General features: G+C 38.6%; 1 protein-coding gene across 1 annotated transcript in view; it reads right to left on the reverse strand.

Annotated features, from left to right (window-relative positions):
- The window catches only part of RNF43 (ring finger protein 43), a 53,727-nt gene extending 33,606 nt beyond the window's left edge, over positions 1–20,121 (reverse strand). The window contains exon 1 of the mRNA XM_016210652.2: positions 17,907–20,121. Coding sequence (XP_016066138.1) covers positions 17,907–18,158 — 252 coding nt within the window. The 5' untranslated portion in view covers positions 18,159–20,121. The remainder of the gene's footprint in view (positions 1–17,906) is intronic.
- Between the last annotated feature and the right edge of the window lie 1,026 nt (positions 20,122–21,147).

The raw sequence follows: 21,147 nt of genomic DNA on the forward strand, positions 1-21,147 counted from the left end.
CAGCAGCTGTGTCTTTGAACTTTAGGACTCTTGGGGGTGGGGATCAGGGCCCTCTTTTCCTCCCAACTACTCTCACCTTCAGGGCTGTGAAAATCTATGGAGGCCCAATGGTTTAGCTATTTTACAGATATTCCACCTTATCTAGGGAGCCGAAACTACCGCAGTGTTCTCCCAAGTGGGCCATGGTGCTGTGCGGGCAAGTCTATCAAGAGCAAAACAAAGTTCCTTATCAGTTTTCCATATAATCGGTTTGCTTGCACAGATTGACAATATATGGAAAATAGATAAGAAACCCTGATTTCCTCCTCCACGAGATTACTACTACAACCTCTCTGCCTTCGGTACCTAACAAAACTGGCAAATATTAAACAGGATCTGGAATTCCTTTGGGGAAAAATATAAGGTAATGGCTTTGAGGCAGCCAAATGGTCTGTCAGAGCATGACCTACCCACCCAAAGACTATGGAAAGGGTACTGTCAATCCCAGGCAACACAATGGGACGGTAGATTTCCTAGCTGCAATCATACACGCGTTTCGGTTATGTCAGAAGCCTGGACCCCGGGAAGATCCAGACCTACTCTCACTGCAGGAGCCATGAGGTTATTCCTTCTTTATGAGGGGCAGTTCATTATTGTACATACCTGAACTCCTAGAAACAGTCACGGCTCCCTGACAAGTAAATCTATCGTGGCAATGAAATCAGAAAGCTATACAACACAAAAATCTGAGACACGTTCTTTTGGAAGGAAGATCATATAACTTAGTTCCTCGCCATAAAGACCAAGTGTTAAACAAACTAAAAGTAAAAGAAGATTAGATTGTTTCTGCAGCTTAAGAAAGAAGATAAATGTGGTTTCTCTAGCTAAAAATTTTCTAGATGATGCAGGAACTGCTGCTTAGAAACTCCTTTCTAAACAGACTGCAAAGGGATGACTCTTAACATTTCATCAACATATTACAACAAAGTCCTCTAGGAAGCTGCCTTACCATTAAGGATAGAGAAAACCACAGATGCTGTGATTTCAGTTCTTCTCTTTCATTTTCTGGATTTTGTCATTTTCTTTAAAATCTAAGCTTTCATTTGATAGGGAGGGTAAAGGGATCTTTTTCTGATGGGAAGACACAGCTGTCAGCATGTAACCTGGCATGCACTTGCCTGTTAATACAGCCTGTACAAAACTGTCTCCAGATGAACAATAGCAGCAACACACCCACTGACTCAACAAAATAATGGTTATTTTATGACACTGACTAAACACATACAGTGAACCTGGTGCAGTGGACGGCATAGAAGGAGATGAGCCCAACCTAAGTAAGATCAACAGAATATGGAAGCTACAAATGTGAAAAATTGCCATAGTGAGAAGAGACGTTTAATCTGACAAGGGGCATAGATTCTTTAATGAACCCAAAATGAAAACAAGAGAAAAGAAACAGAAGGACCATTATGTAGGTTAAAATTTTGAAGGAGAGAGGTACCCAACAAAACTGAAGAGAGATAAATGAGCAGAACTTAAAAGGATAGAGAAGAAACTCAGTTCCGAAATGCTGAATTTGAGACAAGGCTGAAACAGAGAGCAAGGCATCGGTTTGTGAAAAGGTTAGACTTCATTGTTTTCTGCTAGGTGAAACTCACTAAAATTATGAATACAGGGAGGGGAACTGTCCCTAAGGTTATCTATTTTTCATGTGACTGTTTTCTCAATAGGTGAAATTTAGAAAGGCCAGATAATTAATTTGGCTTCAAAGTCTCCAAAGCCAGCCATTTTCAGAGGCTGGTCCAAGGTTTGCTGAGAGGAAGTAGCTTCCCCTAAAGGTTTGAAAATAAGTATTTAGAATATGTACATATATTCTACATTTCATATTTATGGTCTATATACAATATAAATAAGTATATTATATATAAATATATATATTATTTATAAGTATGTATAATATATTAATGTGTATACACACAGAAACACATATTACCATAGTAGTCTCAAGGTGGATGCTTTTGTGTGATGTTAATTTTAAATAATTGTTTATTTAAAATTTTTATTTATACCATCCTTATCTTCAATTTCCTATAAAATCTGTTGAGTTCCTTTGGTTCTAAGGGAAATTTTCCATTTTTTCCCCTTACTTTACATTTATGTGGTGAAAGCTAGGTTAAGAAATTTAAAAATCTCTGTGTGTAGAGATATGTAAATTGGGGTGGGGATTGAAGAAAACAAACTCAATTGAAAAACTAGAGGGATCATGTGATATTTGTCTTTCTCTGCCTGGCTTATTTCGCTTAGCATAATATTCTCTAGGTCCATCCATACTGTCCCAGAGGGTAAGAGATCCTTCTTCTCTACATGATCTCACTTATATGTGGAATCTAAAGAACATAATAAACTGATGAACAAAATAGATTCAGTGTCATAGAAGCATGGAACAGACTGACGAATCTCAGAGGGAAGGTGGGGGTGGGGGTGGGTGAGTGGGGAGAGATTAACCAAAGAATTTATATGCATCTATGCATAACCCATGGACACAGACAATAGTGTGGGGAAGGCCTGGGTTGGGGAATGAGGTGGAAGGGTGGGAGGGGTTAATGGGGGAAAAAGGGGACAGCTGTAATATTTTCAACAATAAAGATAAATTAAAAAAAAAAAAAGAAAAACTAAAGGGAGGGGAAAAAATATATATGTGTATATAAGCAAGTTGTAATGTAGGAAAGCCATTTAAAAGCTAAAGCAAATAATTCATCAAGTAGGGTTATGAAAAATGTGCCCTTTTTTACATAACAATACAGCAACCCCACAGACTCAAAAGAACAACTTGAGCAATAATTCCACTTGATTTTCAAATACAGCTGCCAATCAGGGAATTGGATAGTCTGATTAGCACAAGTCCTGGAACACAGAAGTCGCAAAATAAAAGTTTGTGATTTATTTAGCTTTCCTAGGACCAGCAGGAAGTCCTTTTAAAAATTTAATCCATACTACTGAAACCCGTTCTAAAATGTATTGGTGTATTTTCCTGACTAAATACGATATACTGAACATAATTTAACCTTTATTTGGTCTCTTTGGTGTCTTATAACACTACAAGGCTATCATTCTGGTCATTTTTAGTATGAAATAATTCACATTCTGAAGTATAGAAGATAGGGCTGAACTTAACAGTGTTCCTAGGAAGTCCCTAGGAAATTCTTATATTATTTGCTTTTTAGATCCTTTATATCTGTTTCTTTTAATTTATATCTAACTCATAAGCACAGTACAGAAAAAAATCCCAGTTAATTTGGTATTTATTCTATTTAATAAAAACTTCTTATAAAACTCTGGTTCTAAGGTAAGGAATAGAATTGGAAATAAAAACTCAAATGAACAGATATAAAATTAACTTTGCCACCAAGATGGCCAAATTTATACAAGGTATCCAAAGACTGAACTATTTACTTTAAACACATTTTCAGACACCCCACCCATAAAAATGGAGGCTGGCAGTCGTTCATTCTTAACACCCTATTGCTTGGGATCTCAAGACTTTGTCCAACAGCCTCAATAAAAGTATAAAGATATCAAGAGGTAAAGGTCAAAAAAGGAACCATGAACATCAAACAAGGCCGCTGGAAGTGACCCAAAACATCACATGCTGGGTTTTCCTTTTTAATGATAATAACAGTGATACTGAGTGTTTATCCGTGCCTTCCTTTCAAAGAGCTTCAAATGCTTCCCAGACATCTCTCCCTAATCTTTATTAGGTCTTGGGAAGAAAACAGTTTTCCCCAAGAAGTACCATCAGAGAGGGAGGACGCTTCGCAAACCCAGTGGAAGGGAAAACATTTGCCTCTCTCCATCTCTGCCATACCCACTTGTTTTCTGACTCCCACTGCGATCGAAATGGATTATAATACCACCAAGTGTTGAAAGGGTAATAATGGTAACTGAGTTTGTTTCTAAAAGAGCTATAAGCTCCATGTGTTTAATCATAACACGGAAGAAGTAAATAGCTTAGAAACCCCATAATTACCTTTATCCCATTATTTACCTATTTTGCAGAGAGACTTCAAATTGGTAAAGTGAGAGTATGGAAAACAGCTTTTCCATACTGCAGAACATTAGTCTCTGAAATGGCTCAAAGGATGATCTGTACCTCAAAATGATTTCTGGGCCACAAATATTTGGTAAGTGTTATGACTGAAACTGCTTAGTCTCATCTTGATCTAATACTTTTCAGATGGGGAACTGGGAGTCTCAGGGACTTGTGGGATCATTTCCAAGTAGGCTATAGAACCTTATCTGCTGAGCTTCAAAGACCTACATGTTGGGACCAGCATAGCACGAGTATAATGACCTGGATAAATCAGTTTCCTTCACAATTCTGAACTCCCTGCCTTCGAGCCCTTAGAAAACACCTGCGAAGGTGGACAGGGACCCGAAGCTTCAGCATTCTGAGCAAGTCTTTCCGGGTCGCAGCAATTAAAAGAATACCCCCAAATTTCAAACAGGGAAAATGTAAGAGTGACATGTAATACGGTTCTAGGATCCCTCTGACTCTGAGAAGTAAAATCTTAGAAAATAGCTGCTTTGTATTGTGTCAGTGATCATGGAAGGAAGCTAATGGGCTTACTAATGTAGAACAAGACCCAGGGAGGGCAAGTGATTCACCCTGGCACAAGCAAGGCGGTAACAGAACCTAGGTTCCCACCCTAGAACCTCTACACTATTAGTCAATCCCTAAGACACTCAGGCTACTGGTTAGCATATTATGGTAACATTTGATTAGTCCTCTGGGCCACAACGTTTTGAATTAAAGCTTTGTCTTTTTAGCTACGTAAAAAAAGACAAGTTCTCTTGCCTAGTTATTTAAGGATAATGCCAAACTGAATTCCAAATCAATAACCCTCAAACTTAGTATTTAGGTGAAGAAGAAAGAATTCAAGTCTAATTATTATTGATAATAAAACCTTACCTCTGCGACTTTCAAAGACAATTCTCATACATTATTTCACTTCACGTAGGCAGGCTATTTATTATTATCCTCATTTTATTCACGAGGACACAGGCTCAAAGAGGTTAAGCAATTTTCCTTAAGGTCGTAAAGCTCAGAAGGATCAGAGCTGACATTAAAACACAACTACTGAGAGCTCTTTTCCCCGCAGGATGTTGCAACTCATTTCAGAATGCACTTTATGCCTTATTATCATATTATATCATTACATGTGGACACTGTGCAAAGAGCACTATTTGACGGGCACATTATCTTCAATTATCTGATTGGTGAGAGAAATTATGTTCTTAGGTCAGAAGGCCTCCAGTTATACATAAAATTAGAAGATAATGAAGTAACTCTACCCTGAGGGAACCCAAGAAAGGCTCTGATAATTCAAAAGGAAAATGTCCTCATCAAGGAAGTGAGATTGCCTCTGAAACAATTGCCTAAATGGAGAACATTCAAGGGGTGGCCAACAAGGGTAAGTTACATTCCTGAGAAAAGGAAAAAAGAAGCCAGGGACAAAGGGTAGCTCCTCACTCCTGGAAATGCTTCATGGTGTTCTGACTTCGGAGATGTGCTCCTGGTCTCTTTTGGATAGATCATACTCTCCTTCATGTTTACTAGATGCATAAATGCACAAGGCAATTTCCAAATAATAAATTACCAAACAATGCATTTTCATTAATAGAGCTGCACAAAAATCTTGAAACCAAGTGAACCAGAAATTTACCTCCCCTCCATCTGATGAAGCAGTAAAATAACCAATGAATGCAATGCTAACACTACCTTAGAAGTGAGTAGGGGAGCTAGTACTAGTCATCCCGGAATTGGGACTCCCAGTTTGGGGGTATGTGCACCCACTGGTTAGGTGCCAAGTACTATATAGTTTCTGGGTCGAGTTTGGCTACAGAAGAAAATCAGGTCTTCTGGCAGCACTTGCAAGGCAGGTGCAGTCATAAAGAACTTGACTTTTGATTCCATTGTCTGTGTCAGGACAGGTGGTTTGGTAGAAGTATGGAATCCTGCCAGACAGGCTCCAGCTCAAACTTCCCTTTAGAAACAAAACAATAAAAATGGAAGCAAAATGCCAAATCCTGTTCCATACCTTGAAGATTGATACTGCTTGAGAAACAGGGGTATTTTATATAAGAGCACTAATTTGGTTCAAGCATATATCAACTCAGGAGAAATAACATTACAGAAATGAGAGGTCAGTTGTAGGTTGGGCTCTCCCCTTATAGCTCAGTTCCTTCCCTATCCCCTTATATAAACCAAAGGGACACTTACATTTCAGTGAAATTTATACATAAATTCTTACTGTAAAAAAACCCCAAAAGCCCAATCTGTAATCTAATGCCTACACAGGCAAGTTAGCAATGCTGAGTGGAATAAAAACCTTTGGCAAATCCTGCCTACCCCACACACCCTGACTCACCTTCCTAACACAAACTACTGAGACTTGGTCAGTTGATGATTCCATCAAAGAGACTGTCTTTCTCTAAAACGAAACTAGAGCATGTTAGTTCAGAACAGAGCAAAACTATAAAGGATTGTTTCTGGTGACAAAGACAACTGACATTTTTACCAGGTCTGTCTCAGAGCAAGCCTTTGTGATTAGTGATGCAGGCTCCTAACCACCGCGAGGACACCACAAAAGGCGCTGAGGAAGAGTGCTCAAAGAATCTTTGTGAGGGCACTGTAGCTGCCACCATTGGAAATTGTGAGCATTTTTGGTGTTCTTGGAATTCTATTTCCAACCACTACTTTGTGGTTGCGATGAAGGGGTAGGAAGAGATTGGAAGTCTTCTAGAGCAAATACTTTCTTCTGTTCATAATCACAGAGCCAAGATTAAAATAAAAAGAATGTACTTTGCCCGGAGCATAATTCTGCCTGCATCTGTCCTACCCATCACTTTATTTTTCCTAATTCTTGTTTTGGTTGTTGTTAATTTGCTCTAGGAAGGAAAGTTAGATCATCTATAAAGGGGTTCCAGAAAAGCTTGGAAAAATTCATGGATTCAGAGGAGGATATTTAAGAAGGAGCCATAATCTCTGAGAACAACGCCCTATAAATGTCCCAAAGTGCAAGAACCAAAATATTAAATGAATCATTGTTCTTACCCAGTAAATAATTTCTTAAAGTTACAGTCTTAATTCTCCCTAAATGACAAATGGTCTATTCAGGCCCCAGAGATGAGGCTGTGAAGCTAGTACTTAACGTGGTTGTGCCTCTTTATGCCTGACTCAAACAGTTTAAATCCAAAAGTAAGTTCCTCCTTCATTTACCTGCCAAGACCTGAGTTCAGGCCCTCAGGGTGCTAAGGTTTTCCTTTGTGGGTGAAAATGACATCATCAACACCTCAGAGACAGTAGGGTATGCAGGGAATGTGGCTCCCAACATCGGTGATATCATCAACTGCCCTGAGAGAAACACAATCCCCAAGAGCTGAAGTCCTGAAGGTTAAAAAGGTGTTTTTGCTGTTGTTTTAAGCTTACCAACAGAACGTGATGTTTTAAAACAGCAGGGAGAGGAAGGGTACCTTTTCCAATGAGAACCTCAAGACCCGAATATACAGGAGTTAGGTCCAGGTAGAGCCACTCAACTGGGTTGTATCTTAGGGGTACATCCAACTGAGGAAGAGTAGAGACTTAGTTATATTAGGCTCTCTCCCAGCTCTGAGATGAGTATATTCTTTGGGGGGACTTGCTAATGTTGCAAGTTTGCATTCAAAATAAATTCTAGGCACTCACATAATCCCCCAGTCTCCTCTGAACTTTCTTTGATGTCCAACAACTAAGGATAAGAATCTTTGATTATAAAACAATTTCTTTGGCTGGAAGAAAATTCTTTGCAGGGCGTAAATAGCAGGAGAAAGAAAAGATTTTCTGAAGTGCAAACTAGCTGGAAACCCCCTGGGGAAAGAATCTGATTCCCAGTCTTTGAGAGGAGCGGGCCTGCCTGTACAAGCTGCTTCTGCAGCAGGCCTCTAAGACGCTTTTGTGTCTACTATATGGCCCTCAGCAACAGCAGCAGCCCTTCTTTTTTTTTTTTTTTTGCCAGCAGAAGTTTTCCACCTCTGGGGACACACAATGCAGAAAGTCAGGCTTTAATAACAAGGCGTAGTTCCTAATCAGATGGCCCCATTTCCACTCCTCCCAGATGCCTCCAGATGCATACAACCCCCAGCCCCACACATCTACCAGCTGTGCTGAAGTCTTATTTCTAATGTAATTATTCAGCTTATCTCCAAAAGTTCAACTTCACGAAGTATTTTAGGACCAGATGCATTCTCTTCCTTCTACTACTACAGCCCTTTCCAAAGATGCAGATTCACTTAGATGCAGGTTTGTGATGGAAGTGATCCAAGTCAGTGTGGTTTGGCCACTGGGACAGCCTTGAGGAAGGATTCAGAATAAGGGTCCTCAATACACTACAGATATTTTAAAATATAAAACTCCAGAGAAACACCCCTTTTTGTGTGTTACCTGAATGTAAAGACAGTACAGCACCAGAGGAATAGTACAGCTGAGTCTGATGCTTAGTTTCGCTGCCAAGCTGTTGTGTGACTAGGTAATTCGGTCAGGTTCTTTTGTACTAACTTCCAAACAAATTTTGTCTCAGGGAAAAGAAATAAGTAAGCAATTACATGTCCATTTAGTATACTGAGTCCATTTCTGGAATAAGCATAAGCTCTAAGTGTTTAGAGCTGTTGGGGTGGTGAACACAATACAGATGATGTATTATAGAATTGTACACCTGAAACCTATATCATTTTCTTAACTAATGTCATCCCAATAAATTCACTAAAGTAAAAAAAATTTTTACAAATAAAACACCAAAATTAAAATATTTAAATAAATAAATGTTTAGAGTTGGAAAGGATCTTAAAGATTAGTTACCCCACCAACTCTACCCCAACAGATGAAAGGTTAAGTGACTTGCTTTTACTTTTTAAGTGGACATAAAGCACCTATGAACTTCTCATATACCCGAAGGGGACAACTAAACTCCATGTAATCTCTAATGGTAATAAAAATGTATATAATGTATACCATCCAGTTTACTAACTTTAGAGCAAGTAATAACCTAACGTCATAACAGATATGTACATTCTTCTTGAGTTGGTCTTTATATCCCTCATATAATACTAAAACCAACAAATTTCAGAGAATGGGAATAACAGATACTAATGACTAAAGTCAATCATTTTTTTTAAAAAAACTTGATATTAAAAACAGATTTTGCTCAATCAGGATGATATTCATATACTCTTCTTATTCTACACAGTAGTCTTAGTATTTATTTCTTCCTCATGCAGTTTGTAAAGAATTAAAGGAGAGTCTGTGAGACTATCAATTTAAACAGAACTCCCAATATGCTGAATTCTATTTACAGCTCAACTTTCTTTTCTAATTTTACTACAATCTAGCAGGAACTTCTTGTACATTTTAAAGTCAGTTTAAAATTTGAAAAGGAAGCCAGGGTGTTTAGTTATTTGGACTTCTAAAGAAAACACTACAGATGAGCATTACACACACAGGAATATTTATACAGCCAATGTTATAGCCTATATTATAACCTATATAACTGTTAACAAAAAATAAGAAGGTATGACTGTTTGGGATTAGTTGTCCTCTCGCTTTAAGTTGCCTGGGTTAAAATGTTATATTTTTGGGGTTTTTCTTTAGTCATAGGAAAGACCTCAATACAGAATTACCAAAGTCATTTGGATGCCTCCTGAGAAAATGAAAATCAGCACTCTAATGTGTCTATGCCTGTACCCCTCATTTGGCATTCATCACATGCTGCCTTCTGCTGTTGAAGCTGAATCTCCTCCATTGCGCTAGGCTAGGGTGTTCTTTGTGTTTCTACAGGAACTGCCACAGCATTTGGTACATAGTAGGAGACCCACATTATAAGACATGGAGAGAATCCAGTGTAGCTCCACAGTCAGTACGATTCCCAGCCTAGACTTCATAAAGAGCCTCTATTGCTGTGTAGTGAGTCTCTGGCAGAATAAATGACAGGTGTACCGCATAAAGTAATGCTGTGTTGCAGCAAGGTATTTTTTGTTTGTTCACTTGTTTTAAAGTATGCCTTCTACTTGACTAGGAACCAAAGAGGAAAGAGACCCTATGGCAGTCCATAATATCTTCTTAATGGAATGTTCAGGGGAAAATACCTGCCAACATCTGCTTTTTAATCTCCCTGCAATGACCCAAAACAATTTAAAATAAATAAGGTTTACTGAAAGTACTGGCCAGTAAGATATGGAGTAGATTGGCAGTTCTTTGACTGGCAAACCACTAATATCTCTGAGTCTATTTCTTCCTCTGTAACATGAAATGATTGAATTAGGTGTTTCTTCTAGCTTGAAATTTGATGATTATATTTTACAAATGAAATAGCTTGTCCCTCTAGCCCTGCCCCCCAAAAACCCCTGTATTTGATTCTTGGTATGGAAAACTGAATAGGACTTAATTCCAGGATAAGGCCAACAAAGTCCTTCACAAAGTTAAAAAAAAACACCAAAAACTTGACCACAAGAATTTTAAAGTCTGATAACCAATATGATTCTAAATAGAAGATATACAAATGAAAAAACATGAAAACTCAATCATACAAAGGACTTTTTTTTTTTTTTTTACAGTGGATAATACACAAGACTATAGAAATGGTTTAGGGGGAAAATAATGGGAATCTGTATTTTAAGGCCTTCATTCAGTTTCACCCAAATCTTCACTTAGTATCTGAAGAGCACTGGTTTTTTTTACTACACATAAGCAGATCCTCGTCAGATACCAATTTTTACAGCTAAGGTAACCTTAGTTCAGGCTAACCTTCTTATAATTACATCATCATATTGTCTGTCTGACTTCAGATAATGTATACAAATACTTTTAAAATTAAGTAAACTGACAGTAAATTAGTTTTGAGAATTTGGTTTCATTTCTTGAAATAATTGGGATTACTCTAGGATAGCGTTCTTAGTCTGGTGTTCTTAGAACCCTATACATGTCTCAGAGAGTCTCAACTCACTGAGATTTTGTGCACAATTGCATGTTAAGTACATATGGCCAGTAACTTTCATCATGTTCTCAGTACCCCAATAAGTCTCTTGGAAAAGTGAAAATTCCTAAAAAGCAGGGGTTGAGCTCTTAAACCAAATAAATGCTGTGTAAAAATACTGTATAAAAGAGCACCTAAAACGTATTGTTTACAATTTGGAAATAACCACCAAGGAGACACGGTCAGTAAGACAGAAGGACTAAGGAATAGAGCATGCTGTCAAACTCAGAGCACCCAAAAGAGCTGGCTCACAGTCTACTTAAAATGTGGTGAGATAAATAAGCCCGCTTCACCTTCAGCTATCTGCCAGCTGGCAGAGTCAGCACCGTAATGGTCCCTATTTCCATTAATGCCCACTGTGCCCACGGCACCAAGCAAACACGAAGGCGCCATTCCCCAGAATACAGCCTGACCTAGACACAAAAACCCCTGCTTTTGCAGAGGGGACAGGCAACTGAAGAAGTAAAGCATCACAGTATGTCCCACGGCAATAAGTTTATAAGAAAAATAAAGCAAGGAAGGAGAGCGTGACTCAAGGGGGGACAGGAAGCGTCCTTTGGGATAGGACGGTCTAGACAAGCCTCACTGAGAAGGTGCATTTGACACTTGGGGTGGCACTGGAAGGACTAAGAGGAGAAAGTAACTGGGGAATAAGTGGGGCTCGCAGTGGAAAGGCCCGGAGGTGGAAGTGCACCACGTTTAGCTGAAGGACAGCAGGAGGTCGGAGTGGCAGGCGGTGAAGGGGACAGCGGGAGAGGCGGGGTGCCAGCCAGGGCCTGAAGAGGCCTAGGGCTCACTGTAAAGACTTGGCTTTTACTCTAATTACAATTCTCAAAAGAACAATGAACGCAGGTCAGAGCATTAGCTCATAGGGCTTTTTGAGACATAAAGTTGGCAAACAGCTTCACCAATAGTTTTTTGACTGAATTATCACATTGAGCAACATAGGTCCAAACAGAGACTATCTCAGCCATTGACAGTATTTTAGGTTTTTAGGATTCTCACTCAGGAGCAGTGAACCCTGGACAATTTACTTGCTTTCTCTGCCCCATTATGTTTTCTTTTCTGTAAAATAAAGCAAATATCACCTGCTCTTACGTGGCTTGTACATATTAGTGAATCATTTTAGGCTTCTTGGAAGAAAATATATACATTCAGTGGAACATCATTATCACATTACCAATTCTGGTCCCCAACAGGACATTTACAACCCTGGTCATTTATAACATCTTTTTTTCTCTACTCTACTTAGCAATTTGAAGGGAATAGAGGAAAAAAACAAAACAAGAGTTCCAAGAAAACCACTTTTCAGTGAATAAAATATAAAGGCAAAACCTATTAAAAACAAACAAACCTAACCATAAGCCCCAGGAATATCCTTAATACTGTATGAAAAGTAAACTATGGCAAATTTTTATAAAGAAAATTACCACACACACAGACTTTACTATAAAAAACAAGGAAACGCTTACCCCCAGAATCAGCTAACTGAACACTAAATAGACTGGGAGGGACAATAACCAGGGCACAGCTCATTCATTACATCCTACTAACCACATAGATTTACGAATTTGAACTTACAAAATTTTTGCTGGACTCGGGGACATGAAGTATGAAACTATTATATATACAAATCTGTTTGATGGGTGCTTACAAAAGAGCTATCTTCTTAACTTGAAAAATTATCATTACAAATGTCCTGCAGCTTCCTTCTCTCCTCTGGGTGCCAGGCTTCTAGCAACAGTGCCAAGTCAAGAAGGTGCTGAGCTGGCACTGCAGGAGGCAAGCGCCTAAGACTGTGCACACAGAGGAATTACGTCTGATGATATACTGCTGACTATATTCCAAAGTCAATTATAAATTAAGTGGATTATCTGCACCTCCATTAACAAAAATAACTGAGAGTTGACTGTACCTCGAATATGAATACTTCTCTTAAAGGTTGGCCTCAAAGCAAAATCACAAAACCTTTGAAATCTCTGCTTCCAAGGAACTCTAACTTAAGTAATGACAGTGAAATGCGTGCTGTTTCGAAGTTTATTATGTCGGGTTCCTATATTAGATACTTTACCATAGGCGGTTATAAAAGAAAATGAAAGCTGTTACATTAAAGGGGAGATACTGAGTAAATAAACATTCTGCTTTACAAATATCTTTGCAAATGAAACACAAATGAGAGAATAGAAGAGATACAGAGGTTATTAGAAGTTAGCAGGATATATTTTCTGGATCAATCTCAGAGAATAATGCCCATCATTTTCACTCCTTTCTGTTGTAGAAACGAATTAATCATTTACACAAACCTACGCTGGCGTTCTGGTCACCTATGGCTTTCTCAGCTGTATAGAATTGTAGAGCCGGAAAAGCATAGGCTCTAGGGTTCAAGTTCCAACTGTGCCACCTACTAGCTACGGTCATGACCTTGGCAGATACTAGGTTGGAGCCTCAGCTCCCTTACCTGTCAAATGAGAAAAATAAAGCACTGTACTTCTTTCTTGAAGTCATGGTGAAGAATAAACGAGCCAATACATGTGAAGTTCTTAGCACAAGGTTGTTACACTATTATACTGCAGTCACTCAATTTCACAGAATATGAAATCTAAGGCCTAGAACTATAAAAACCATTTTGTCCCAAATCACCCAACTACTTAGTGGCAGAGTCAGAACTGAAAGTCAGTCCCTTCAGTCACAGTTCAGTTACTTTGTCAACTACAGTTTTACTGTATAGCTTTCTTTCTCTCTCTTGTTTTGTCCAAAACTCTATAATAAAGCTTTCTCTCCCTCCCCAAATAATTCATTTCAGGACCTGGCTACAAATAAAGTAAAAATGCAAAGTTGGGATAACTAGATGTTGACTAATAGGTAAATTAAGGGGCAAGCAGAGACACGGTGCGAGGGGGAGTTTGTCCAGGAGGTGCTCATTGCTGCTGCCCGAGAGCTAAACCGCATCAATCCCATTGCAGGGCTGAAGCCTCAGGGCAGCACATTCTAATCCTGATCATCGCTTTGTCCTGGTCTAAGAAAATCCAAGACAACCAGCTGAGCAGGAAGAGTGTGAGAGCTGAACTGGCGACCTCTCTACCCTACACTAAGATCCTCTAGCACTTCTGCTTTTTAAAAATCATTTTTTAATTTTTCAATTACAGTTGGCATACATTATTATATTCATTTCATGTGTATACCTCAGTGAATGATAAATTTTGAATTGTCCCTCTAATGATTAACATTTATAAATAAGGAACAGAAACTGAGAAAGAAGATAGGGCTGTAATCATTTTTAGAAGGGGTAGCAATGATATTACTAGAAATAATACGAAAACACTGAAAAGAGGCAAACAAACTAGAAAACTGGAAATTAAAATATGCGTAAGCTCCAGCACGTTTCCCATCTACAATGGTCCAAACCAGAAGAATATATTCAAATGAAAAATAAAAATTGTAAGAAGTCATAATCACTATTTAGTTAGTTCTCTTTATCAGTCACTGCCATGTAATTAGGAAATCTGAAAAGTTTCTTTAAAATTAAATTTTTTTTTGGTCCCCGCCCCCCAATGTAATGGACATAGAACATTGTATTAGCTTTAGATGTACAACATGATTTGATACAGGTATACATTGCAAAATAATTACCGCAGTCAGTTTGGTTAACATCCATCACTACACAGAGTTACAAATACTTTTTGACATGGATTTCTGCTGGCTAGTTAGAAAAATACTGATCAGAATAACAGTGGGAGGTTATCCTAAATATAAAAATTAAGTGGAAACACAGACAAAAAAGTGGAAGGAAATCAGAAGAAAGGAAGAGACGACGATTGTGGCAAATGCAGGGCCAACCTAAGAAGCAGACACTTAAAAGACAAGCGGCACACAGGCACAGGGATGTGAAGTGACACAGTGATGTAAAGAAGCAGCTCCTGGGCAGAAAAGAAAGGAAAACAATATAATCTGGTCAGGGCTACGGTGAGGAGTTATGCAATGGAAGAACACAGCAAAGGCAACATTTCCTCTTCTGTTCTGACTTTCTTCTGGTAGTCCCCAAAGAATGCTACAATTTAAAACTCTAAACATATCTTGTAAAATGGATATTACTGTTGGTAATAGGAAAACTAAGCACAAAGACTGAGGTGGAAGAATCAGGACAAAAATTCACCGAGGCCTGACCTTCATGTCCTTGAATACACAGCCTCAGCCTCAACTGAGACAAGCTGCTTCAGAGGCAATTATTTCAGAGGCAATTCATGGTCCATTTTATTATTAAACAAATTGGGGCACACTGTCAAGGGATGTTTCTCTTTGAGAAAAATTAAAACTGCAGTACAAGTGAAAATCTAGTAAATTTGTTCCTTATGAAACTGTACATATCCTGAATTAATTGAGCAAAATGTTAGATATTCTGAAACTCTCTGGGAATTCGAGAAACCACAGCAAGGTTATTAATCAAACTTAACAAGCAGCTAGAATAATTCATTCATAGGTAGAAACATACATACAATTATCCCAAATTCCTCAAAGCCAACAGAGAAGGCCCCTTTAGATCTGTGACACCAGGGTACAGCTATCCACCAAGAAAACTAAAGTGTGGCAAAGCACAGCTCTAGGAGATACAAACAGAACTCCGGTTAAATGGAAGGCTTGGTTAACCACAGTTGAGTAAACCTGAGTTGCAGTGTAATCTGATAAGGAACGAACAGCATGGATTCTAGGAGTGTAAAACCATGTGTCCCCAACACACTAGAGTTCTCTGAAAGAATTAATCAAGTAGTGGATGAAGAACAACTGATGCTTATCATTCAAAAAGTTGTTTTTGTTTTTTCATAAGAGACTATTAAGAAAATTTAGTAACTATTGTGGATTAAAAATTGATTAATAGACAATAAACCAGGAGCAATACTGAAAGTCTCCAGAGATTAATACTAGGCTAGTTTATAAATTTATTAATGACCTAGAAGCAGCTTGCATGGACAGAAAAGGGAAATAAAGATCAAAAATTGCCAATGACTCAAACTATCCACTATAAAGCCTGAAAGGCCTTGCTGAATAATAGATACAAGGCACTTTCTCCACAAAATGAAGAAACAATACTTAAAGTATATTAATAGGCTCAACATTAAAAGCTGAAAAAATTAGCCAATTTTACCAGAGTTAGAAAAAGAGCAGAATAAGAGGAGATATAATCAAGATTAACAAAATAATGAATGGCAAAGAGAATTGCCAGCTAGTGCCTCTTATATACCTTTTCCTTTGTGAATACATAGGAACTTTATGTAGAGCTTTATGGAAGAAGATAAAAAATTTAAAATAAAAAGGATGCTGTTTTATGCAGTATATAAGTAACCCATTGAACATGCTGCTTCCACAGGACATTGACAAGGCACAAAACTTTGTACGGCTCCCAAAGATCTCAGAGATCAAAATATGGTTCTACAGTAAAATAGCTGAGGGTAAAAATTAAAATGGAGCACATATCTCATGATTCAGGGTATTAACTAGGCAAGTTCAGGAAGGAGGTTTCCTTTCCAATTGCTGTATTCAAAATGACTTACGTTTCAACTTTTAAATGCTCCTAATTCCATCCTAGAGTTCAAATTAAATGATTAGACTCTTATCCAAAAATTATTATGCCATAGTTTTCCAGATTTGTTCTCTTTCCGTTTTTCTAAATAGCAGGGCCTTCTCCATTTCACCCAATTCTTCTTCCACTTCACTTATCCCAGCTTCAAAATATTGCTTAAAAAGTAATCATGAGGAACCACTAAATCATATATGTAAAAATCCATGTTTGGAAAAGAGAGTTCTAGAATATGTTAAATTTTCTCACTGTCTCTCGCAAAATAGAGCAGAATTTAAATTACTGTAATACTTTGGTTTTGTTCATATCACAAAATAAAAATCTGAGCCTGGGTGATGAGATAAATCATATTTAACAACATTTTAACCTGTGTCCAAGAGCTACAGAAAGAAGTGTCCTTTCATAAAATCAAATGTAATCAATAAGCAACATAATTTTATGGAATAAGACACTGGATGGCCACATTAAAAAGGTACAGCCCTCTGGGCTCTATCTTCTCCATGGGGAATGAGCAATTCCTCTGTGAAATGCTGTGGCCCCAGTTCATAAATTCAACACATAAAGAGGAGGCTATGAATGAGTTATGGGCAAAATTCACAGCCTGAAAGCCTGAGAAACTGTGTCTAAAAAACTTTGTGGGTCAATAAAAAGACATGTTAAATTTTAAAATTTTGAAAATAATAAAAGTACATGTAGACAAGACCAAAGTGACCAGGAGGCAAGTTGACACCTTGTGTCCATTTTGTAATCCAGTCCTCTCCATTTTGGACTTAGCAATAGGGTGCCACACGTGGTAGAAAGCCAGCCTTAGCATTCAAGCTTGACGGAATTTTAAAAGTGACACAGTGATCAAATATGCTCCAAGGGCATTCTAGAATTTCAGGGTACTGTTGACCACTAAAACCAACCTCCTTAGTGCTCACTTCAAATTTAAATAGGGTATAAAGTACAGTCCTCAATTAAATACAAGCCCATGCAGTTCATCTATCAAAAAATTGTGTCCAGAATATATCACTTGCAAAGAAAGGTCTTACTATGTGTATCTTAAAAGGCAATGTACTATCAGAGCTAAACACAAGCAGATGATCTTCTAAAATGTAGGATTTATATGTTTCTTCTCGATTATGAAATAAGAATTTGCTTTAGAATGCCAATGAGGCAACATCGCCAAAAGATGGAACAAATAAAAAGCGAAGCAACAGAAGCCCTTGAATAGTATTTGGTTTGGGAGACAAAGAAGAAAGGCATATTCCAAACAGATGGAAAGTGAAATATAATAAAGGCATCCTTACCTGCATTAATTTTCCTTCTGCTGGAGTTATTTCAGCAACACCAGCAAACACACCTTCCAAAGTGAGATTCAGTTTTCCTGTGGGGTCCATTTTCAAGGGGATCACTCTGATAATAGCTTTCTGCTCTGCTGATCTTTCAGACTCCACCGCTGCCGCCAGTACCAGTCCTGTGCGTCCGAAGCCTGCCTGCAGGGTAGCCATCAGCAGCCAGGGCCAGAGGGCAGCCAGCTGCAGCTGGTGGCCGCCACTCATGCTACCAGCTGCAGCAATGCACTTCGGCCATACATACTGCTTCCACTAGCTAATACCAAACGCAGGTCCTCAGATCCAGACAAACGAAGGAAGAGAGAATTTATGCTTCAGTTTCAGAAACCCAAGTCAAAGTTTTGGCCCTTCCTTCTTCTAAAGTATATTCCCAAGAACAGGTGGCATTCCTGATCTGGCAGGGAAGAGGGTGTTTTCAGCCCACGTCTGCCGCAGGTATGTCATTTTCTCCCATCTTCGCTCTTATTAGTAAGATATCACCACTTCTCTTTGGAATTTCCAACTTTGCTTGAGGTTGAATGTCACATCCTGAATTTTTTTTTTAATGTCAGATCACTTGGTGCTGGTCTTCCATATGCATCAAGTTGTCGAGCCACTAAACCCAATGTTAATGAACAAAACAAGGCAAAGTAAACAACTAAGGCCATGCATTGAAGGTGAGAGTGAAAAACTCCAGCTCAGAAAATGAAGACATGGTCCTTTTTAAGCCACATAATTTGTCAACGGTAAAAGGTTAAATATCATAGGAGAATTTTTCTTTTAAATGGGGAAGGAGAGGGAACAATATTTCAGGTCACACTTTGAGAGATGTCCAAAGATGCTACAACATGTATTCATAAAAGTTTACACTTTGAACTGTATTTCAACGTGGCCAAAGTTCTAGGCCCATTGAATTTATAATACTTTTCATAAACTTAAAATATACTATAATATTTTAATGTTCTACCTAAATTTGCCCTTAAATCAGGTGGTAATTTATATGTCTTCACATATTACAGGATACTCCCGAGCATCCCAACCTTTTCTTCAAATTAGAAGACTATTTTAAAAGGTTAGCTTTTCAATTATTTTTCCCAGTTAAAAACCGTATTTCTATCTTTATTTCACTTTCTCTCTTAGGGATTCCAGCTTGTATTCTGCTTGAGAATGCCAAGTACTTGGATTTCCCATGAGATGCTTTTGGAAACTACTTTATTATCCCGACTTTATAATCTGTAATTTTCTAGGTTCATAAGTAAAACAAAGGACTATTCCTAACACGTTTTCAAATTCCTTGAGGGGGTGGGGTATAAAAGATAGGGGGAGTCGGGAGGTGATTAGTCTACAGGCTGAGTAGAATGCCCAGAAAAAGTAAAAAAGCCTGAGCAGGGTAGATCTGTGCTATTTCTGGGCACACTTCAGAATTTGGGTCTTTTTACAAACAAAATCTTATTCTAAGATTTTAAAATGTGCACCCTTAAGTAAATACAAATGCACTTCAACCACAAAGCCCACGGTGTTCAGAGGTCAAATTTTAAAAATCTTATCAAGTCTTCAGAATAAGTGCTGAAAAGCCAAGCAATTGAACATGAACCTGTTATACAGATTCTTTCTTTTGCTGAGGCAGAGGGAGAAAAAAAAAGAATTTCAAAAGAAATCTGCAAACCTGTTGCGCTGTCGGGCCCACTGGAGTCCACGGGGGTGAAACAAATTCAATTATGCTTTTATAGATCCTGCTCAAAAAAGATTTCAACTGTTTAACCAAGTACAGCTCATTCTTCCACCTTCTTACTCTGCAACCAAACCAAGTGCCCCGCACTGCAGGTAGGTGCCGAGAAATTCCGCAGCCTGAAAAAATAATCCATGCAGGTCAAAGGCAGAAGCTTACTCCAGGGTTAGAGCTACTGTCCCCAAGAACTCTAAAAACACTTATAGAGGATCCAAAGTCATTTCTGAAATCTCCTTTCTAACAAAAGTTCTTTTTCTCCCCGAACAGCATATAAAATGATCAAATCTTGAAAGAGAGAAGCAGCAAAGCAACAATTCACTACCAGGAACACAGAAAATCCCAGAGGGAGAAGGCAATATCTCTGAATCATGGATGGACTTGGAAAGTTCAGAAGGATTCGAGTGCTTCCCTTCCAGAAAGACAATTCTGGATCAACTCCCTAGAGGAGGAAGCCTGTGGTTTGTAATTGGTGTTCTAGCTCGGCCTCCCTCCCCTGAGACTGCAATCACGCTCTCTACCTGCTGACACAAAGTGAGGGTGGAGCAGCCAGAGGCAACCACCCCCCAACCTGCCCCTCCTCCTCCGGGCCGCCTAGGGCCCGGCTGGGGCGCGCACACTAACCAGACACGTTCTTTGGCTTTTTCTCTCAGCTCCTCTGCTCCCTCTATTGAGCCACAGCCAAAATGCATGCAGCTGAATCCTCAGTTCCTTTCCCCGGGTAAGCCAGCTACCGCATGAAAATCAGGGCCGCTCCAACAGGTATCTAAGCAGATTCTGCACCTAAGAGAGCATGGTGGTATGAGGAAATAAAGAGGGGGTAAAGGAAAACCAGAAAATAAAAAGAACAGACCCAAGGTTTTGCAAATATGAGTTCGGAGATTTCTGCTGTTTCCGGGTTTTGGTGTCTGTAAGTGGAGCAAAGCCAGACTAAAGTGATCCTGTGCTGTCGTGCTTACTGATTTATTGCTCTCATGTCTACCACCCTGGCAAGAAGTCCGTCTATTTTATGCATAGGTTTTCTCCAGCTCTTACTAATTTAAATTTAATAGCTCTTTTCTAAATTGTGTCGCTATGGAGTTTTTAGATCAGGTTGCTGTCAGAGGTCTGGAATCTGTTATTTTCTTCTCAATCTTTGGGAGCTGAAATAATATGTACTATGGACCAGACCTATGCCCTCAGTATCAGACTGCAAGTAAGTCTACATCATAAGTACAAGCAAAGGGGTAAAATATATATGCCTAATGAGAAGGTAGGCAAAAAGAAAAATAATTTTCTGCCAATTACCACATGCATGAACTATAGCCCTTCCAGTAACCCTGTCATTAGAAATAATGTGTTTCTAATATGTTCCTAAAATTTGAATTTTCAAATTTATATTTAACTATGGCTAGACATTTTTTTTTACCTGCTGCCAATAATCTTTCCAAATTGTACAAATGTACAATGATGTGAATGTGGTTAACTACTGACCTGTACACTTAAAAATGG

Source organism: Miniopterus natalensis, chromosome 17 (genome assembly GCF_054644295.1).
Source record: "Miniopterus natalensis isolate mMinNat1 chromosome 17, mMinNat1.hap1, whole genome shotgun sequence".
NCBI lineage: Eukaryota > Metazoa > Chordata > Mammalia > Chiroptera > Miniopteridae > Miniopterus > Miniopterus natalensis.